The sequence below is a fragment of the Gorilla gorilla genome, chromosome 1 (assembly GCF_029281585.2).
Source record: "Gorilla gorilla gorilla isolate KB3781 chromosome 1, NHGRI_mGorGor1-v2.1_pri, whole genome shotgun sequence".
Taxonomy (NCBI): Eukaryota; Metazoa; Chordata; class Mammalia; order Primates; family Hominidae; genus Gorilla; species Gorilla gorilla.
Genome location: NC_073224.2, coordinates 204,978,546 through 204,995,749, shown reverse-complemented (window position 1 = coordinate 204,995,749; position 17,204 = coordinate 204,978,546). Strand labels below are relative to the sequence as shown.

Below are 17,204 nucleotides of genomic sequence, written 5' to 3'. Positions count from 1 at the left end.
TCCTGACAGGCTGACATGGCCAAATGAAGAGGGTTTGCTCTCATTCATTAAGCTCGATTTCCTTGAGACCCAAGCAGTCTTGCTGTGGGGCCCCAATAATGTGGCTGAGGAGAGTGGTGCCCTTTCCCATTAGAAGCAGACTGCAGAGTTGTCAAAGCACAGACGGGGAAGCACTGGTAGCCGGAGCCCCTGGCAGAGATTGGCGCTCATGAAAGAGTCTGGAGGCAGCAGACACTGGATCTCCAGCAGCCTGGATCTCCAGCTTACTTCCCACCAAGTCTTGGTACAGTGGAGGTGATGGCAGAACTGCAAGTATCCAGCAACAGCAGAAGGAGACAGTCATCAGGACTGGGCTAGGAATGCATGGCCGGGGGCGGGTAAGACAAGCTTGGAGAATCTCAGAAACACTTGAGGAAAAGCTATCAGAGACTGGAATGTCTGAGTGAGTACTTAAGCAATTTAAATTAATGATATTCAGTTTTCACTCACGCATCTGATACACTGAGCTCTTATTATATGCAAGGCACAGTACCAACCACAGGAGATAAAGCAGCGAGCAAGGTAAACGCAGAATTTATTAAGTTGAATTGGGTGGAAATAAAATTTCCAACATTCAACTTTTGGGGACTTATAAAAATGATAATGTCTTATGGGTCAACATGAATACATTCTGGCAAGAGAGAAAGAAAACAACAACAACGCATTACCCAATTAATTGCTTGATTACAATTATGAAAAGAGCTATCAAAGAGCAATCCGATCTGATTCAGTCGTGTGTGTGTGTGTGTGTGTGTGTGTGTGTGTGTGTGTGTGTGTGTGTTGCCAGCCAAGAAAGGCTTCCCTATAAGGAGTTACTTTAGAGGAAGTGAGGGTGAAGAAGAACTAACTTAGTGAAAGAGAGGAACAGAGATCATTCCTGGCCAAGTCAGGTACAAAGGCCGGGAAGAGTAGGAGACCGGCATTTTCCCGGGCCTAAGAAGGTGACTGCCTGCAGGGAGACGCAGGGGTGGTGGGATAAGGTCTGGAGAGAAAGGGGAGCCAAATCAGACAGGGCCTTGTAGGCCATGATAAGGACTTTGGGTTTTATCCCAAGATGTTTAAAAAAACACAGTGGTATATTATTTGTATCCAAAAGTTGGCAACATCCAGAAAACATTCGGGTTACAAAGAATGTTCTACGTCTTTGGTACAGGTGAGCCCGGAGGTTCACAGCTACAGGGGTAGTATGTGGTTGCGTCAGGATTAGAATCTAGGTCTTTCCAAAGAGTTTTCTCCACTCTGGATGCCACTGGGAGGGTGACAGGGGGGTGAGACAGGAGGGGAGGCCAGGAGACTCTCCAAGAGGAGGCCAAGGAGGCCCCATGCGCCCTGGGCGCCCCCTTCACCAGGCGGCAGCTCAGTGCCCAGCAGCAGTCCTGGTGGAAGCGGCGCACGAAGAAGCAGCAGATGAGTGGGTCCAGGCAGCTGTTGAGGCTCAGCAGCGCCAGGCTGAGGGTGTGCAGGATGTCGAGCGTGGAGGCGGCGCGACACCGGTCTCCGTTGTCTTCCCCCCCAGCCACCTAGGGCGCCAGCAGCAAGTGGTAGGGCGCCAGACTGAGGGCGAAGACCAGCAGGAACCCCAGGACCGTGGTCTTGGCCGCGCGCCGGCGCGCGCCGGCGGTTGCAGGGCCCGGGCCCGGGCCAGAGGGCGCCTTGAGCGCCCGCGCCAGGCTCACGTTGGCCGCGAGCACCAGCAGGAAGGCGGCCGCGAAGGCCACCGTGGAGGAGGCCAGCCCCGAGCTTGCCCAGCGGTACTCCAGGCAGGGAGGGGCCAGGCCGGCCAGCCAAGCGAAGGCGCAGGCAGCGCGCGCGGGGCGCCGTAGGCACAGGGCCAGGCGGGCAGCCGCCCTGGGCCCGGGGCCGCGTACGAAGCCGCAGCGGCACACGCTGATGAGCCCGGCGAAGACCACCGCCGCATAAGTGGACACGTAGTAGGTAGCCCCGGCCGCGTGGCAGGCGGCCTCCGGGCCAGGCCCAGGTGGTAGGTGAGCCACAGCTGCAGCGTGAGCGTGAAGAACTCATCAACCAGAGCCAGGTTGAACAGGTAGAGAAGCAGGGCCTGGCCCAGGCGCCCGCCGCTGCGGATGAACATTGCCAGGGCCGCCACGTTGGCTGGCAGCCCCAAGCCCAGTGCCAAGGCATAGGCCGCGGGCACCACGATGAAGCGAGCAGGGTCATCCCAGAGGCTGCAGCCGCCAACACCCAGGTCCCCAACACTGCTGTTCATCTCTGACCTTGAAGTGGCAGAAGAAAGGTTACTGCGGAGGCTAGCGACAAAGGCAGCCCCCATTCCACCTTCTCCCACCCCAGTCTCCTCTTCTTCAGCCCTTGCTGGGAGGGGACACTAGAGGCAGAGTCCATGTGAGAGGGAATGAAGACCGAACCTGGCCAGCAGCTGCTGAGAGGAGGGTATGGACTCCAGAGTTTTTGGTGACAAGCTGTGGGAAGCGAGGAAGAGGCAGGAGTCCTAGATAACTTGGAAATTTCCAACCTTAGTGACTGAGAGGGTAGAGACGCCCCTCACAGATGGAGTATGGTTCATACATGTTGGGGCACAGACCTGTGCAGTAAACCCACATAGGAATGAGCCAACAGGGAGTTCTGGAGAAACAGGCTGAAATATAAAGAAGAGGCCTTTCCAGAAAAAGCCCCAACACCCGCACCCCCCCCCGCCCCCATCCCTGTGCCACCCAGATGAGAAGCATGGATGGAGGAATGGGCTTGCGGTGCAGTGCCTATGCACACTGACCTCGGACTTGCCTTGGTGAAGGTCCTCTCCCAGAGAGGTGCCCCAGCGCTTGCCTGGAGCACCCTTGGCTGGGCTGAAAAGCTTTTGCCACTCTCAAGCCTTTCATCCTGTTTCCTCCCCCTCACTTTTTGACCACAAAGAGGTCCTGGGTCAGACTCAAACCTCTGGACAGAAAAGCAAAAAGTGCACAGACCCAGCAATCAGGCAGATTCTAGATAACACACATCTATTTGCCATGTGACCCTGGGCAAATTACTCAGCTTCACTGAGCCTGTCTTTGCTGCAGTAAAATGGAGATGAAAATACCTACCTCACAGGGTTGTTGGGAGGATTATGAGAAAACATAAGTAAAACTGAGCCCTGTGGCTGACACTGGGGAGATACTTCATTACTGTTAGTTCCCTTCCCTTCTAGGCAGCACATAGATAAATGTGTACACTCACACAGGCACACACAGTGTGTCAGAGACACAGACACCCCAGGCACACGAAACAACACAAAAACATCTGGGCATATTCCTACCCTCTTCCCAAGGGAGTAAGTGCACAAACCAATGTCCTGTTACTATTTGTGACACACTTACACACTCCTAGGATGTCCTAAAACTCAGTTCTTCCAAAATCTGCATTTTTGCCTTTGAGCATCTCAGGCTCCAATCCTTTCTGAGACCCTGGGTAACTGTATTTCCTTTCCCACCTTCCTCTATTCTGTTCTCCATGCCTGTAGCCCCACCCCGACCCATCCCCTGCCATCCTACCATACTGTTCCTTTCTTACCTCTTGCTATAATGGCTGCTGGAGTTCTCTCTGGGGTCCTGACTTCAAGGATCTGAGACAGGGGAGACTCCCCTCCCACCCACACATCCCAGACCCTCCTATCGCCAGCTAATCCCAAGAAACGACATGAAGAATGGGTCCGACAGCTGGAAGAGCTGGAGCCCACCTGTGGCAGCTATGAGCTGGGTTTTTGGGGCTGCAGTAGGGCCCCAAGGGAAGGGAGTGTCATCGGAGAACAAGAAAGCCTTCAGCACAGGGAGGGAGATAAAAATGTATTAGGAAGGGCAGGCAGCTGAACGTCATCGTGCTGAGCTGACCTAGATTTAGGCTGTAGTTTGGGGGGCACATTTCCTGAGGCCTGGCTTCTCCTTGGGCTGCTAAGGAGGCACTGCTTGGGCTCAAGATCCTCCTGCTGCTGTCAATCCCAACTGCTTGTACACACCAGCTGCCCAGCCTACTCCTCTAGCACCCTGACTTTCCTGCAGCTGCTGGGCAGTCCTACAGCCAAGCTTGGGGGGGCCCAGTAGCTGCTTATCAGCCTACAGACCCAGACTTGGTAAACAGGAGCCCTCAATCTAATGCTAGCTGCGAGAGGTTTTACTCAAAGTCCATCCTGGCAGGAGACGGGCTGGCGGTGGAATCCTGGAAGGGGTGGAGAAAGAATAAGACCAGGATCCTCGGGGCTCCAGGCTCTACTTTCATGGGCTTCAAAATTTCCAAGCAAGATGGGCACAGTGGCTAATGCCTGTAACCCCAGCACTTTGGGAGGCCGAGGCAGGCGGATCACCTGAGGTCAGGAGTTCGAGACCAGCCTGGCCAACATGGTGAAACCCCATCTCAAAAAAAAAAAAAAAAAAATTCCAATCAGAGGGGAAATGCTGGGAAAGCAGGGCAGATTTCATCACCCCAGACAGGTCATCCCATCTACCCTCAGATTGAAGACAGCAGGGGTGCCATGCCTGTCCATTTTCAGCTTTGGCAGCTGGTGCAGTGAAAAGTTTGAGTTCTGGAATCAATTAGGACTTAGTTCTAGTTCCAGGTCTGATATATAGGCACTCAAGCTTTCCAAATGCATTTTCTCATCTGTAAAACAAATCAATATTTAATAATGACTAGCATTTACTTAACATTTACTATGTGCCAGGCTATGAAATAGTTACTATCATTATCCATAGTTTTCAAATAAGCTAGTAAGTGACAGAAACCATTGTCTATCCCCTCTTCTTCCTTGCTGACCAGTGTGGGTAAATCTTAGTCTAAGTCCATCATGGGAATTCCATTCTCCTGCCAGTCATTAGTCTAGGAATGGAAATGGGACATAGCTCTGCCCAGTGAGATCTATGCGAAAATCTAGGGTCTTCTAAGGCACCCTTCCTCTCTTTTCACCTTTCAATATTATAGCAAATGCGCTGTCTGGAGCTGCTGCAGCTATTTCGCAACTCTGAGGGCAACAGCCAATACACTGAAAGCAGCAGAGCAGAAAGTCTAAAGAATGTTGATTCTTGATGCCATCATTAGGCAAACTGACCAACATTGAAACTGAAGTGGTTATCTCTGGACCTCTTACATGAGAGAAAAGGTTTCCTTATTGTTTTGACACTACCATTTATTTAGTGTAATCTATCTATCCTTACTATAGGCAGACTACATCACTATGCTTTCAGACTCAGAAGAAAAAATCCAACTGAGAGTGTCACCTTGCCTGAGGTTCACACTAGTCAGAATGGGAATTAGCATTTTGTAGTGAGCATGAAATGGAGTAATAGAGACTTCTTTTCCACCCTCAAAGCAATCTGTAGGCTGATAGCTAGAATATTTGCATAAATAAGTGAACTGTTTCTCACTACAGTCCCTCATGGGAGGTACATCACTTCCCAAAAGCCCACAGCCCTGCCAACCTAAGATAAAGATGGTGGTGACATAATAGCAGGTGCCCTAACGTGTTGTCCACTTTTCCCCCGAGAACTGTCACACATATGCACCCTTCCTACCCCCAAGGACCTCTGGGATTCCTCCCAGGCTTTGGGCCCTGCTGTACCATTCAGCATTTCATGGAGTTGGCTGTCCCTCACCTCCACGTAGGTGTCAAGGAGCACTGGACTGGGTGCCACAGATCACCACCAGAGCTTGATTTCAGGTCCTGTCAAATGACTTAATGCCTACCTGTTAGCTCTGCACATCTAATATGTCAGAGAAAAAAAGGAGTGGGAGGGAATCTCTAATGTGTCTCAAAGGGCATAGGCAGAAGCAAGTACCTAAGCTCTGCATACAGAACCTGTTCATTTTAAATATGTATTAAAAACCTTAAAAACATGCATGTGTTTTGAACCAGCACCCTCACTTCTAGGGGAAGAAAATAAGTATGCAAAAGTGATTTACTGTGAGGCTTACGAGAGCAAAAAATTGAGAATAACCCAAATGTTCCTCATGGGGGGTTAAATACATTATAGTACATCCTTGCAATGGAATACTATGCAGCCATTAACAGCAACGAGGCAAAAGAGACATGAAACAGTGTTATAGTTTATAAGGTTTTAAAAGGAGGAAATAAAATAGGATATATGGTTTTATTTTCATTTAAAAAAATATGTATCTGTTTAAAGGCACAGAAAAAAGTTCAGAGGTATACTTACACCAAGGCATTAAAAGTGGTTATTTGGGGCATCAGAATTTTGGTTGATTTAAATTTCTTTTCTGCTTATTTTGTATTTTCATATGACATGAGGAATGTTAATATGCATAACATGTACTCCTCACAAAAGAGTAGTAAAGCTAAAAAGAGAAAGCAGTGCCAGGTAGACAAAATGTCTCTTTCAACACTGGCTGACCCTGGATATTATACTGGTAACAAGATGATAGACTCTGTGTTCTACCATGTTCCTGCTGTGACAGCTGCATGGCATGAAGAGACAGAGATGCTCTACTTCCAGGATTCCTTGAATGTACTTAGAGTCTTCTTCCTAGTGGGTCTGACCACCTTCTTAGTCTGGGCTAAGAGCTGGCCGACATTCAGCAGCAGCAGGAACCCCAGGCAGACAATGGCCGGGATACAGGTGCTTAGTGATTCTTTCAGAGCTGCCAAGGTGAAGATAGCCCCTGGAATGGAAAGTGAGGTCCCTGAGGCTCCTTGGAAGAACCCAGGAGATCCAGGAGCTCAGGGCTCTCTAGTTTAGGCTGACCCACTCCAGCCCAAGCCCTCCCATTAAACACCCCCACCACTCCCAACGCACATTCCCAAAACTAGCCGCATTCATCTCTAGCCTCCTGGAGAAAGCAGGACCAGGAAATTAGAAGCCTCTTGAACAACAGCAGCAGTGGCAACAGTTGCCCCTCTCAGAGGACAAGAAAGAAACGGGAATGACCCAGCCAAATAGGGCAGTGGCTAGAGTGGATAGATTTTAGAAAAAAAAATCTCCCTGATCCTTCTCCTTTCCTTTTTTTTTTTTTTTTTTTTTTTTTTTGAGGCAGAGGCTTGCTCTGTCACCCAGGCTGGAGTGCAATGACGTGATCTCCTGCCAGCCTTCTGAGTAGCTGGGCTACTGGGTTCTGGGTACTGGCTTCAAGCGATTCTCCTGCCTCAGCCTCCTGAGTAGCTGGGATTACAGGCGCGCACAACCACACCCAGCTAATGTTTGTATTTTTAGTAGAGACGGGGTTTCATCATGTTGGTCAGGCTGGTCTTGAACTCCTGACCTTGTGATCTGCCCGCCTCGGCCTCCCAAAGTGCTGGGATTACAGGCATGAGCCACCGTGTCTGGCCCCTTCTCCTTTCTTAATCCTACATCTACTAAGATTAAGATGGAGGGAAGGACTAGCCCAGGGGCTGTTGGTTGGAGGTATGGGAAAGATCTGAAAATGGGAGAAGCTCCAGAGATGGAAGCAAGCCTGGTAGCGGTGGCAGCAATGGTAACAGATGCCAGGGCATATAGAAGAGCCTGAAGATATCTGGCCTTTGAAGCAACAGCTGTCTTTGCACATCAGCAGTTCCTGTGGGCAGAGCTACTTGAGGGGGACTCCCTAGGGAAATTCTCTGCCTTCCTGTTCAAGGTTCTCCAGCTTCCCTGCTCTCTACACCAATCTGCCAGACACATGCATCAAATGGCAGCTGCTCCTCCATCCCCTCATCCCAGGAGTGGATGTGTGGAGGAAGGAGCAGAGACACTGAGCTTGCAATATATCTTCACAAGGGAATACTATGCAGCCATTAGAATTGAGGAGGTAGAAGGTACACTTAACATGTGATAATGTTCTAGCATATTAAGTTTAAAAAGTACCTGTGCTAGGCCGGGCACAGTGGCTCACGCCTGTAATCCTAGCACTTTGGGAGGCCAAGGCGGGCAGATCACGAGTTCAGGAGATCGAGACCATCCTGGCTAACACGGTGAAACTCTGTCTCTACTAAAAATACAAAAAAATCAGTCGGGCGCTGTGGCAGGCGCCTGTAGTCCCAGCTACTCGGGAGGCTGAGGCAGGAGAATGGTGTGAACCCAGGAGGCGGAGGTTGCAGTGAGCAGAGAGAGCGCCACTGCAGTTCAGCCTGGGCGAAAGAGCGAGACTCCATCTCAAAAAAAAAAAAAAAAAAAAAAATACCTGTGCTAGTTTGAAGACCATGGAAACTGTGGTAGAGCAGGAAGTGCTCTTGATCCCAGAGAAAAAAGAAGGGTGGCAACAGTAAGGGGGAACAGCCAGGTCTTTCCTTAATCCTCCCCCAGAAGACCCCATTTTCTCAGGCCAGTTGGCCCCCTTACCCATCATGAGCAGAATCAAGAACAAGTTACTGATCTCTTGCAGCATCGGTGGGCCCATGACCAGCAGCAACCCAGCCAGCAGTTCCAGAAAGCCCACAGCTATTTGGTAGTTCAGGGGATCTGGCTGGTAGCCAAATACCTTCAGCGGGAACACCTCAGCAAACTGCACGAACAGGGCGTTCTAGGGGTGGCAAGGAATGCCTGTTAGCCTCATGTTCAACAAGGATGAGCTCCCCAGATGCTCCATGGCATATCTATGCCTGTGCCCTCAACTTCCCAGAGAAAAGAACTACTACTCTAGGTCAGGTCCAGGGCTGAGGTCAGCCTGAAGAGGAGAGGGCTGCCCTGTGGCGCTGAGCTTTGTAATCAGGAAACAGGCTCCATGCTCCAAGTGGTACAGAGATTGATTTTCTCACTAGACCTCTCAAGAGATTACAACCCAGCCCCAAATCCCAGGAGGAGGGGGCTGGGCTTGGCTCCCTAGTGCCAAGGCCTGGGGAATTCCACAGTTTCCTTCTTTGTGCCTGGCCTGGTTTCTCTTAAGGCTGCTGTACAGGGAATATTTGGAGGTGAGGCAGAGTTAGGTGGGCTCAAAGTGACTCTTCTTGTCAAGGCAGGCCCTCCCCTGAGCCAAATGACAACTTCATCCTTACTTTCGGGGTTGCTTTTTCCTGTTCCCACTCCTCAGCTCTACCTCCCCTCCTCAGCTCTGCTGGGAAGCAGCTCTAAGCTGTCTGTCTCTGAGGATTTATCCAGGCCTTGGAGAGAGATGCCAGCAGGGGTCTACAAGTCTGGCTCTTTTGAGGGACTGGGGAGATTGGTGAACAGGATATGAAAGCTTTCCCATGAGTCTGGAACTAGACAGAAGGCTGAAAGACGACTTCAGGGCATCCCTCTCAGGCTTCCGAGAGGCTTCCCTCTCTGGGTTCCGAGTTAGGAGTGTCTAGCTTGTGTCCTGCTTCCTGACTAGATGTGCAACCTTTAGCAGATATACTTGCCCTTCAGGGTGGGCTTCCTTCCCTGCAAAGCCAGGATTACTACACCCCAACCCCACGAACCTCCCAAAAACTGAAGCAAACGGCGAAAAGAGGGAAGAGAGCGGGGAGTGAGCTCATTTTCCCACCGCATCATCCTCCCCCAGGGTCCGGGGGAGTGGGAGGGACCTCCTAAGGCTCTAGATTTGCCTGGGGCCACCAATGTTCTGCAGGAAGGGGAGGTTCTGTCCCCTTCCGTCTAGGGAAGATCCAGAGAACTCGAGGAACTCCCCAGGCAGGACCTGCGCCTCAGTCGAAAACCAGGCGCTTTCCCCCAGCTCCAGCTGAGCCTCGGAAGCCCGAAGGCGGCCTGCCGGGCCGGGGGCGAGGAGCGGCAGGGCGGAGCACACGCCGCCGCGGGCCCGATCCCCGGCCGCCCGCCCGCGCCGCTCACCATCCGCTCCGAAACTGGAGCCGAGATCTCCTCTGAGAGCTTGGCCAACCCCACGAGCGCGAAGAAGCCGCCCAGCAGTACACGCAGCACCGAGAGCAGGAGCGCCATGGCCGCGCTCCCCGCACCGTGGGTTGGCCCCGCCGAAAACCCGCCCCTGCCGCCGGCTCATTTCCTCCCTCCCCGGGGCAGCCGGAAGACTCGCCTGAGCTACCGTCTCCCACCCTCCAGGGGGTCGCGAGGCTGCAGTACTGGGGCAGGGCGCCCCCATCTTACAGGTGGGGACACTTGAGGACCACTGGCTGGTAACTGACTAAACCGGCACCTTTGGATTCAGGGAGTGTTTCCCAGCCAATACGGAGTGCTGGCAGACACGGGTGGGTGTCTGGGTGCGGTTCAGCTACCATCAAAAGACCCCGGGCTTCGTTCCTGCCTGTGCCACACTAGCTGTGGGATCTCAGCTGTCACCCAACCCCAAAGGGCCTCAGTATCTGCATCTGTATATGGGGATAACTCAGTTCCCCAGAGTTTGTAACAGGCCTAGCGCAGTGCCTGCACATGTAAGAGCTCAGAAAGTTATTTGTAAATTAGTAAATTAATTTATAAAATTGTAATAAATCAATAACCATTAATTATTAAATAAGTCTCTTTGCCTGAGATATCTTTTCCCTCTAATTTATCTCGGCTGACAATGAAATGTGAAAGGTGTTTGAAAATTCAGATACTTGCATGGATAGAGAGGCTTTCACTGAACCAAGCCCTACAGTCCACTCCTGGCCCATTTGCTCTTACCTGGAAATCTGTCTAAAGCTGGGATGGGCAAACCATGGGCCAAATTTGGCCAGATGTCTGATTTTTTTCCATGCTTCTCCCCTTCCCCCAAGCTAATAATGTTTGTTTACATTTTTTATGATAAAAACATTTTTTAAAGAAGCTTGTGTGACATAGGAAAATTATATGAAATTCATATTTCAGTGTTCACGAATAAGTTTTATTTAAAAACAGCCACACTCATCTGCATATTGTCTATGGCTGCTTTTGCACTGCAACTGCAGAATTAAGTAGTTGTGACAGTATGGCCTGCAAAGCTGAAAATATTTACTATCTGGCTCTTTATTTAAAAAGTTTCCTAAGCCCTGGTATATTGGGCCAGAAAGGCCCCAAGCAGGGGTCTCAAATCCCCCTGCTGCTTCCATTTATAGTTACCCAAGCTGCTTAGATCTATCTTTTTCCAGCTGGGCATGGTGGCTCACACTTGTAATCCCAGCACTTCGGGAGGCCGAGGCAGGTGGATCACTTGAGGTCAGGAGATAGAGACCAGCCTGACCAATATGGTGAAACCCCGTCTCTACTAAAAAAAATACAATAGACGGGCATGGTGGCACATGCCTGTAACCCCAGCTACTTGGAAGGCTGAGACAGGAGAATTGTTTGAACCTAGGAGGCAGAGGTTCCAGTGAGCCGAGATCACGCCATTGCACTCCAGCCTGGGCAACAAGAGCAAAACTCCATCTCAAAAAAAAGATCTATCTTTTCCACCTACTCACAACTTTGCAGGGGTAAGTAGCTGGCTGGCTAGAAGACTGAAATATTCCACTTGCTTCTAAAGGCCAAGCTGTTTCAACATCCAGGTTGTGCTGTTACATTATAAACTGGGCTTCTCATTACCTGCAGTCTTTGTCACTAATCCAAATTTAATGAAATAACTAAATTTTCTACCCTAGATTATAATTATACATAATTATTTATAACAATCATAATTATTAAATTCCTCAACAAAAAGGGAAAAATTATTAAAACATTTAATCACTGAAAACACAAATCCACATTAGGAAATTATCTTTTAGGATACTTATACAAAACTTAACACAAGATTATTGACTTCACTGTTAAGCAATGTGCATATTGCTACTCTTTCTCCTTCACTAATTTTTCTATCCTTGGAATTAAAGATGTGACTGCAAGTCTTAGGGCAGGGCCAGAACCCAACAGATTTTTTTGTTTTGACTCAGTCAAAGCTGAAAAGGCAGCATCACATAAATAAACAGTTGAAAAGGGTAATAAAAATTTCATTGCCCTTTCATGGAGTTCTGGGTAACTTGTCTTTGCATTTATCCAAAACTGAGTTACAGACACTGATTTAAATAGTGATTGTAATCCTAAATCTGAAGATAGCTGTGTTAGCTTTTCTTCTTCGAAGTCGGTGAGATTATTATTTTGGTGATTCATAAAAGGGTGAATTATCCACAAATTTCCTGAACGCAAGTCTTGTTCTGGTGGAAAACAGTCACTGAACACTTGAGAAAGTCCTTCCAGGTGCTCAAAAATAATCCTTGTGATCTCTGTCATATTTAAGCCTGATGAATTTGAGAATTCAGAAAATGAAGGGAACATGTCATAATCATTCTCTTGTGTGCGCTTCAACCACATTTTTAACTTTCTCTTAAATACATCAATTTTATTACACAAATTGAAGAAAGTAGTCAAAGTTCCTTGGAGACTTAAATTTAATTCATTTATAAGTGAAAATATATCTGATAAGTAGGCCAGCTTTGCAACCCATTCCTCATCATGAAAATACTTGGCCAAATCTGAATGCTTTTGACTTAAAAATATTTCAATCTCATGTCGTAATTCAAATAATCTTTTTAACATTCTCCCTCTTGATATCCAACGTACTTCAGCATGAAGCGGTAAACTCACATGCTCAGATCCCATCTCTTCACACAAAATTGTTAACATACGTGAATTTAATGCATTGCTCTTTATAAAACTTAAAATTTGTGCTGACTGCAAAAGAATTTTATGTAAACATGGAGACAACTTTTCTGCCACTAAACGTTCACGGTGAATAAAACAATGTGTAAATGCCGCTGTATTCATGGCAACTTCTTGAATTTTTGCTTTTAAACCAGAATACCTGCCAGTCATGCTTGCAGCCCCATCGGTACAGAGACCAACACAATGTTTCCAATTCAAAAATTTACTATCAATATATTTATTTATTAGTTCAAATATTTCAAAACCAGTTATTTGAGTAGGCATTTCAATGCAAAATAATAATTCTTCTTTTACATCACGACAATCATAATCAATGAAACGAATATAGCACAAAAGAAGTGTGATATTTGAGATTTCTGATGACTCATCTATCTGAAGGGCAAACCACTTTGACTCTCTGACCTTTTGAATCAGCTGGTCTTCAATGTCTGCAGATAGTTCATCAATCCTGTGTTGAATTGTAACATTAGAAAGTGGAATAGTTTTCATTTTGTCTCCAGCACTTGAACCCAAAACTTCTGAACACATTTCTACTAAATATGGTTTAATTAATTCTTCAGCAATGGAGAATGGCTTCTTGCTTGCAGCAGTTTGGAAAGCAATTAAATAAGAAGCTTTCACAAGTGACTTTTCAACTAGTAAACACTTTTTTAAAGAACTATTTTGACATTCCATTTCTAAAGATTTTTGTTCAAAAAAATCTACTGGTTTGTTTTCTAATTCTGAATGTTTTGTCTTCAAATGATGAGAAAGATTTGCTGGCTTCATGTTTTCACTGGATAAGATCTCTCCACAAATGACACACTGTGGCCTTGGTGAACTTTCTTTTGATCCAGGACAGATAATAAAACCAACTTTTAAATATTCTGTATCATAAGTCTGGAAAAAAACTAATCTCTTTTTCTTTGAAGGTGGAGAATCAAGTTCTGCATCATTTTTTTCATTAGGCATAGGTAAATCTGAATGAAATATTTGAATCACTGTTATTTTCAAGAACAAATAAGCAATGTTCTTTATGTATCTCCCCACATATTTAGAATTCATATTTTGTTACTATTTCTATTTATCAAAAGAATGCACTGGTAAAAATTTAAGCACAAATCATAATACTTCCAATGATGCTACTGAAAACTGATTTTCTCCTTTGCCCAAAGCTTGATCACTAGGTATAATAAAACTGTAGGATGTGGTACATGTACAAGTAATCCCAAGCACCCAATAGGTTATTGAAATTAGGGCTGAAGACCATGATACACATCAAATTAACAATAAACTTTTTGGCTGAGCAGGGTGGCTCACACCTATAATCCCAGCGCTTTGGGACGCCAAGGTGGGTGGGTCACTTGAGCCCTGGAGTTAGAGACCAGCCTGGGCAACATGGCGAAACTCCATCTCTACATTTAAAAAAAAAAAAAAAAGAAGAAGAAAAATTGGCTGGATGCAATGGCACACACCTATAGTCCCAGCTACTTGGGTAGCTAAAGCAAGAGGATTGCCTGAGCCCAGGAGGTTGAGGCTGCAGAGAGCCATGATCACACCACTGCACTCTTGAGACTATGTCTCAAAAAAAAACAAAAAGAATAAATTTTTTATTGGTGAGTGACACTGGTGTCAAAAAATTTTTTTAAAGAAAGAGAAAAAAAAGGCCAGGCATGGGGCTCACACCTGTAATCCCAGCACTTTGGGAGGCCAAGGCGGGCAGATCACCTGAGGTTAGGAGTTCGAGACCAGCCAGGCCAACGTGGTGAAACCCCGTCTCTACTAAAAACACAAAATTAGCCAGGCATGGTGGTACATGCCTATAATCTCAGCTACTTGAGAGGCTGAGGCAGGAGAATCGCTTGAACCCGGGAGGCGGAGGTTGCAATGTGCCGAGATCATGTCATTGCACTCCGGCCTGGGAGACAAGAGTGAAACTCCATCTCAAAAAAAAAGAAAGAAAAGGAAGAAAAAGAGACAGAAAAATAATGTTTTACTTTCAAACAATCCAGAAAAAAAAAGAAAATAAATATTGCAAAAAGTTAACATTTCATTAATCTGGATGAAGAGTATACTAGTGTTCACTGTACTGTATATTCAACCTTTCTGAATTTTGATACTCAGTGTCAGTGAGGTTGTAGAGAAATGGATCCTCCTGAACACTGCTGGTTGGAGCATACATTGATGTAACTTTTCAGGAGGGCAATTTAGGCAACAGGTATCAAAAGACTTAAGAATAGATGATAGGCCAGGCGCGGTGGCTCACGCTTGTAATCCCAGCACTTTGGGAGGCTGAGGCAGGCGGATCATGAGGTCACGAGTTCGAGACCAGCGTTGCCAACACTGTGAAATCCCATCTCTACTAAAAATACAAAAGAAAATTAGCTGGGCATGGTGGCGGGTGCCTGTAATCCCAGCTACTCAGGGGGCTGAGGCAGGAGAATCGCTTGAACCTGGCAGGTGGAGGTTGCAGTGAGCCGAGATCGCGCCCCTACACTCTAGCCTGGGTGACAGAGATAGACTCTGTCTCAAAAAAAAAAAAAAAAAAAAAAACGATGATAGTCTTTGAATCAATAATTCCACTGATTAGGATTTATCCTAAGGACATAATTAGGCAAGTGGACAAAGACCCATTAACATAGCTTAACCCAACATTGCTTATAATACAAATATCTAAATTTCCAATCTTACGGAGTTGGTTATATTATATACACTGAAATCTATGTTAAGAATCTCATACCCAGGTAACAAATCTGCACATGTACCCCCTGAATAAAATAAAATAAGATAAAATAAAATAAAATAAACATAATAAAATAAAAATTGGAAAAAATAATCTCAATGTATATTTAAATTTATATTGTTGTGGAATAATGTTTCCAATGCAATGTCAAATGAAAAAGTAATTTCGATTGTTAGAAAACAATTCGAGATTTATTCTTTTAAAAGAGACGGAGTTTCACTCTTGTTGCCCAGGTTGGAGCACAATGGCGTGATCTCAGCTCACCGCAACCTCTACCTCCCAGGTTCAAGAGATTCTCCTTCCTCAGCCTCCTGAGTAGCTGGGATTACAGTCATGTGCCACCATGCCCAGCTAATTTTGTATTTTTAGTAGAGATGGGGTTTCACCATGTTGGTCAGGCTGGTCTCAAACTCCTGATCTCAGGTGATCCGCCCATGTTGGCTTGCCAAAGTGCTGGGATTATAGGCATAAACCACCACGTCTGACCAACAATTCAATATTTAATCTAGAACTCAAAACATAAGCACACACACACACACAAACATACACACACATACACACATATAGATGCCCACAGATCCTTTAGTACTCTCCATGTGTGAATGTGTATACAATATAAATTCAGGTACAAAGAATATATTGTTTTAATAGGAACATAAAATAAATTTCCTGAGGAAGGAAAACAGGATTCTGCTTGACTTCTACCAAAATAAAGGTACCCTACATAAAAACTTACTACTTGTTGACAGACTAAGCTTTTAAATATAGTGTATTCTATGAAGTAAAATTATTATTAAAAACAAAAATCAGGCCAGGGGCGGTGGCTCATGCCTGTAATCCCAGCACTTTGGGAGGCCGAGGCAGGCAGATCACCTGAGGTCAGGAGCTCAAAACCAGCCTGGTCAAAGTGATGAAACCCCGTCTCTACTAAAAATACAAAAATTAGCCGGGCACGGTGGCAGGCACCTGTAATCCCAGCTGCTCAGGAGGCTGAGACAGGAGAATCGCTTGAACCCAGGAGGCAGAGGTTATATGGAGCCAAGATCACGCTATTGCACTCCAGCCTGGGCAACAAGAGTGAAACTCCATCTCAAAACAAACAAACAAACAAACAAAAAAAACAATGCTTTAGGCACAGTAGACTATTAAAGCAATTGAAAATCTAAGGGCAGTGGGATTAAAAGTAATACTTTACAACTTTTTCAAGTAAAGCTCAAACAATTTTCATCGTCACCAATACCTCAGATAAATTAATTGTACTGTTAGCAACTGACAACTGAATTCGCAGTATTTAAAAAAAAAAACAGGTTAAATCATTAATGCTTTTAACTAAAACTGTATGTTAGTAATTATAATAGCTTGTTATGATAGCTGGTTATTAGTGTTAATAATTATGAAAGCAATAAATTAAGTATTCAAAGTATGTGATCCAAGAAAAGGAATGTTTTCACATTTAAGAATGTCAATTATTTTCTTTTCCTTTCTTAAAAAACAAAAACAAACAAGCCAGAAAACAAGCTTTGTACATGGGAATGCACAAGGATACATACCTGTCTGACATTCTTTGTGCTGTGTATGTGGTTTGCAAGAAGTGGCCTTGGTCTGTGTGACGGGTTTGCATGATATGCCTTTGTTCTTTAAAAGCCTGGAAGGCTGGGAAGATTGGGAAGATGGAAATTTCATAGCATCTGCCTGTGTACTTTCCTAGTTAAAAGCAAATTCAGAAACGAAAGAAAGATTTTTTTTAGTACCTTATCACTGACTATAATTGCTATCAATTGAAAGTTCATATACATCAAGAGAAATATAATTCCTCTGAAAGAGTGGTTGCAATAAAAAAGTCACCTTGGAAAATACACACAGATTCCTACTTCTCCCAATCAGTATTAGTTTAATTTACTGATTTTAAAAAACATTTATAAATATAAATATATATTTATAAACTACAAATATAAAAATATATT

The 17,204-nt window shown here is 45.9% G+C and overlaps 2 protein-coding genes across 5 annotated transcripts in view; both read right to left on the bottom strand.

Moving 5' to 3' along the window:
* Positions 1-6,074: 6,074 nt before the first annotated feature.
* Positions 6,075-9,892, bottom strand: TMEM35B (transmembrane protein 35B). The gene is made up of 3 exons (XM_004025431.4): positions 9,741-9,892; positions 8,313-8,493; positions 6,075-6,660 (listed from the first exon to the last, which is right to left on the bottom strand). The coding sequence occupies exons 1-3, from the start codon at positions 9,846-9,848 to the stop codon at positions 6,485-6,487; spliced, it is 465 nt and encodes a 154-aa protein (XP_004025480.1). The 5' UTR covers positions 9,849-9,892; the 3' UTR covers positions 6,075-6,484.
* A 1,631-nt stretch (positions 9,893-11,523) lies between these two features.
* Positions 11,524-17,204, bottom strand: part of ZMYM6 (zinc finger MYM-type containing 6) — a 44,479-nt gene continuing 38,798 nt past the window's right edge. For all 4 annotated transcript variants that reach the window (XM_055391423.2, XM_055391417.2, XM_063700452.1 and 1 more), the window contains 2 exons: positions 16,791-16,944; positions 11,524-13,477 (listed from right to left, as the gene is read on the bottom strand). In XM_055391423.2, coding sequence (XP_055247398.1) covers positions 11,646-13,477; positions 16,791-16,944 — 1,986 coding nt within the window. In that variant the 3' untranslated portion in view covers positions 11,524-11,645. The remainder of the gene's footprint in view (positions 13,478-16,790; positions 16,945-17,204) is intronic.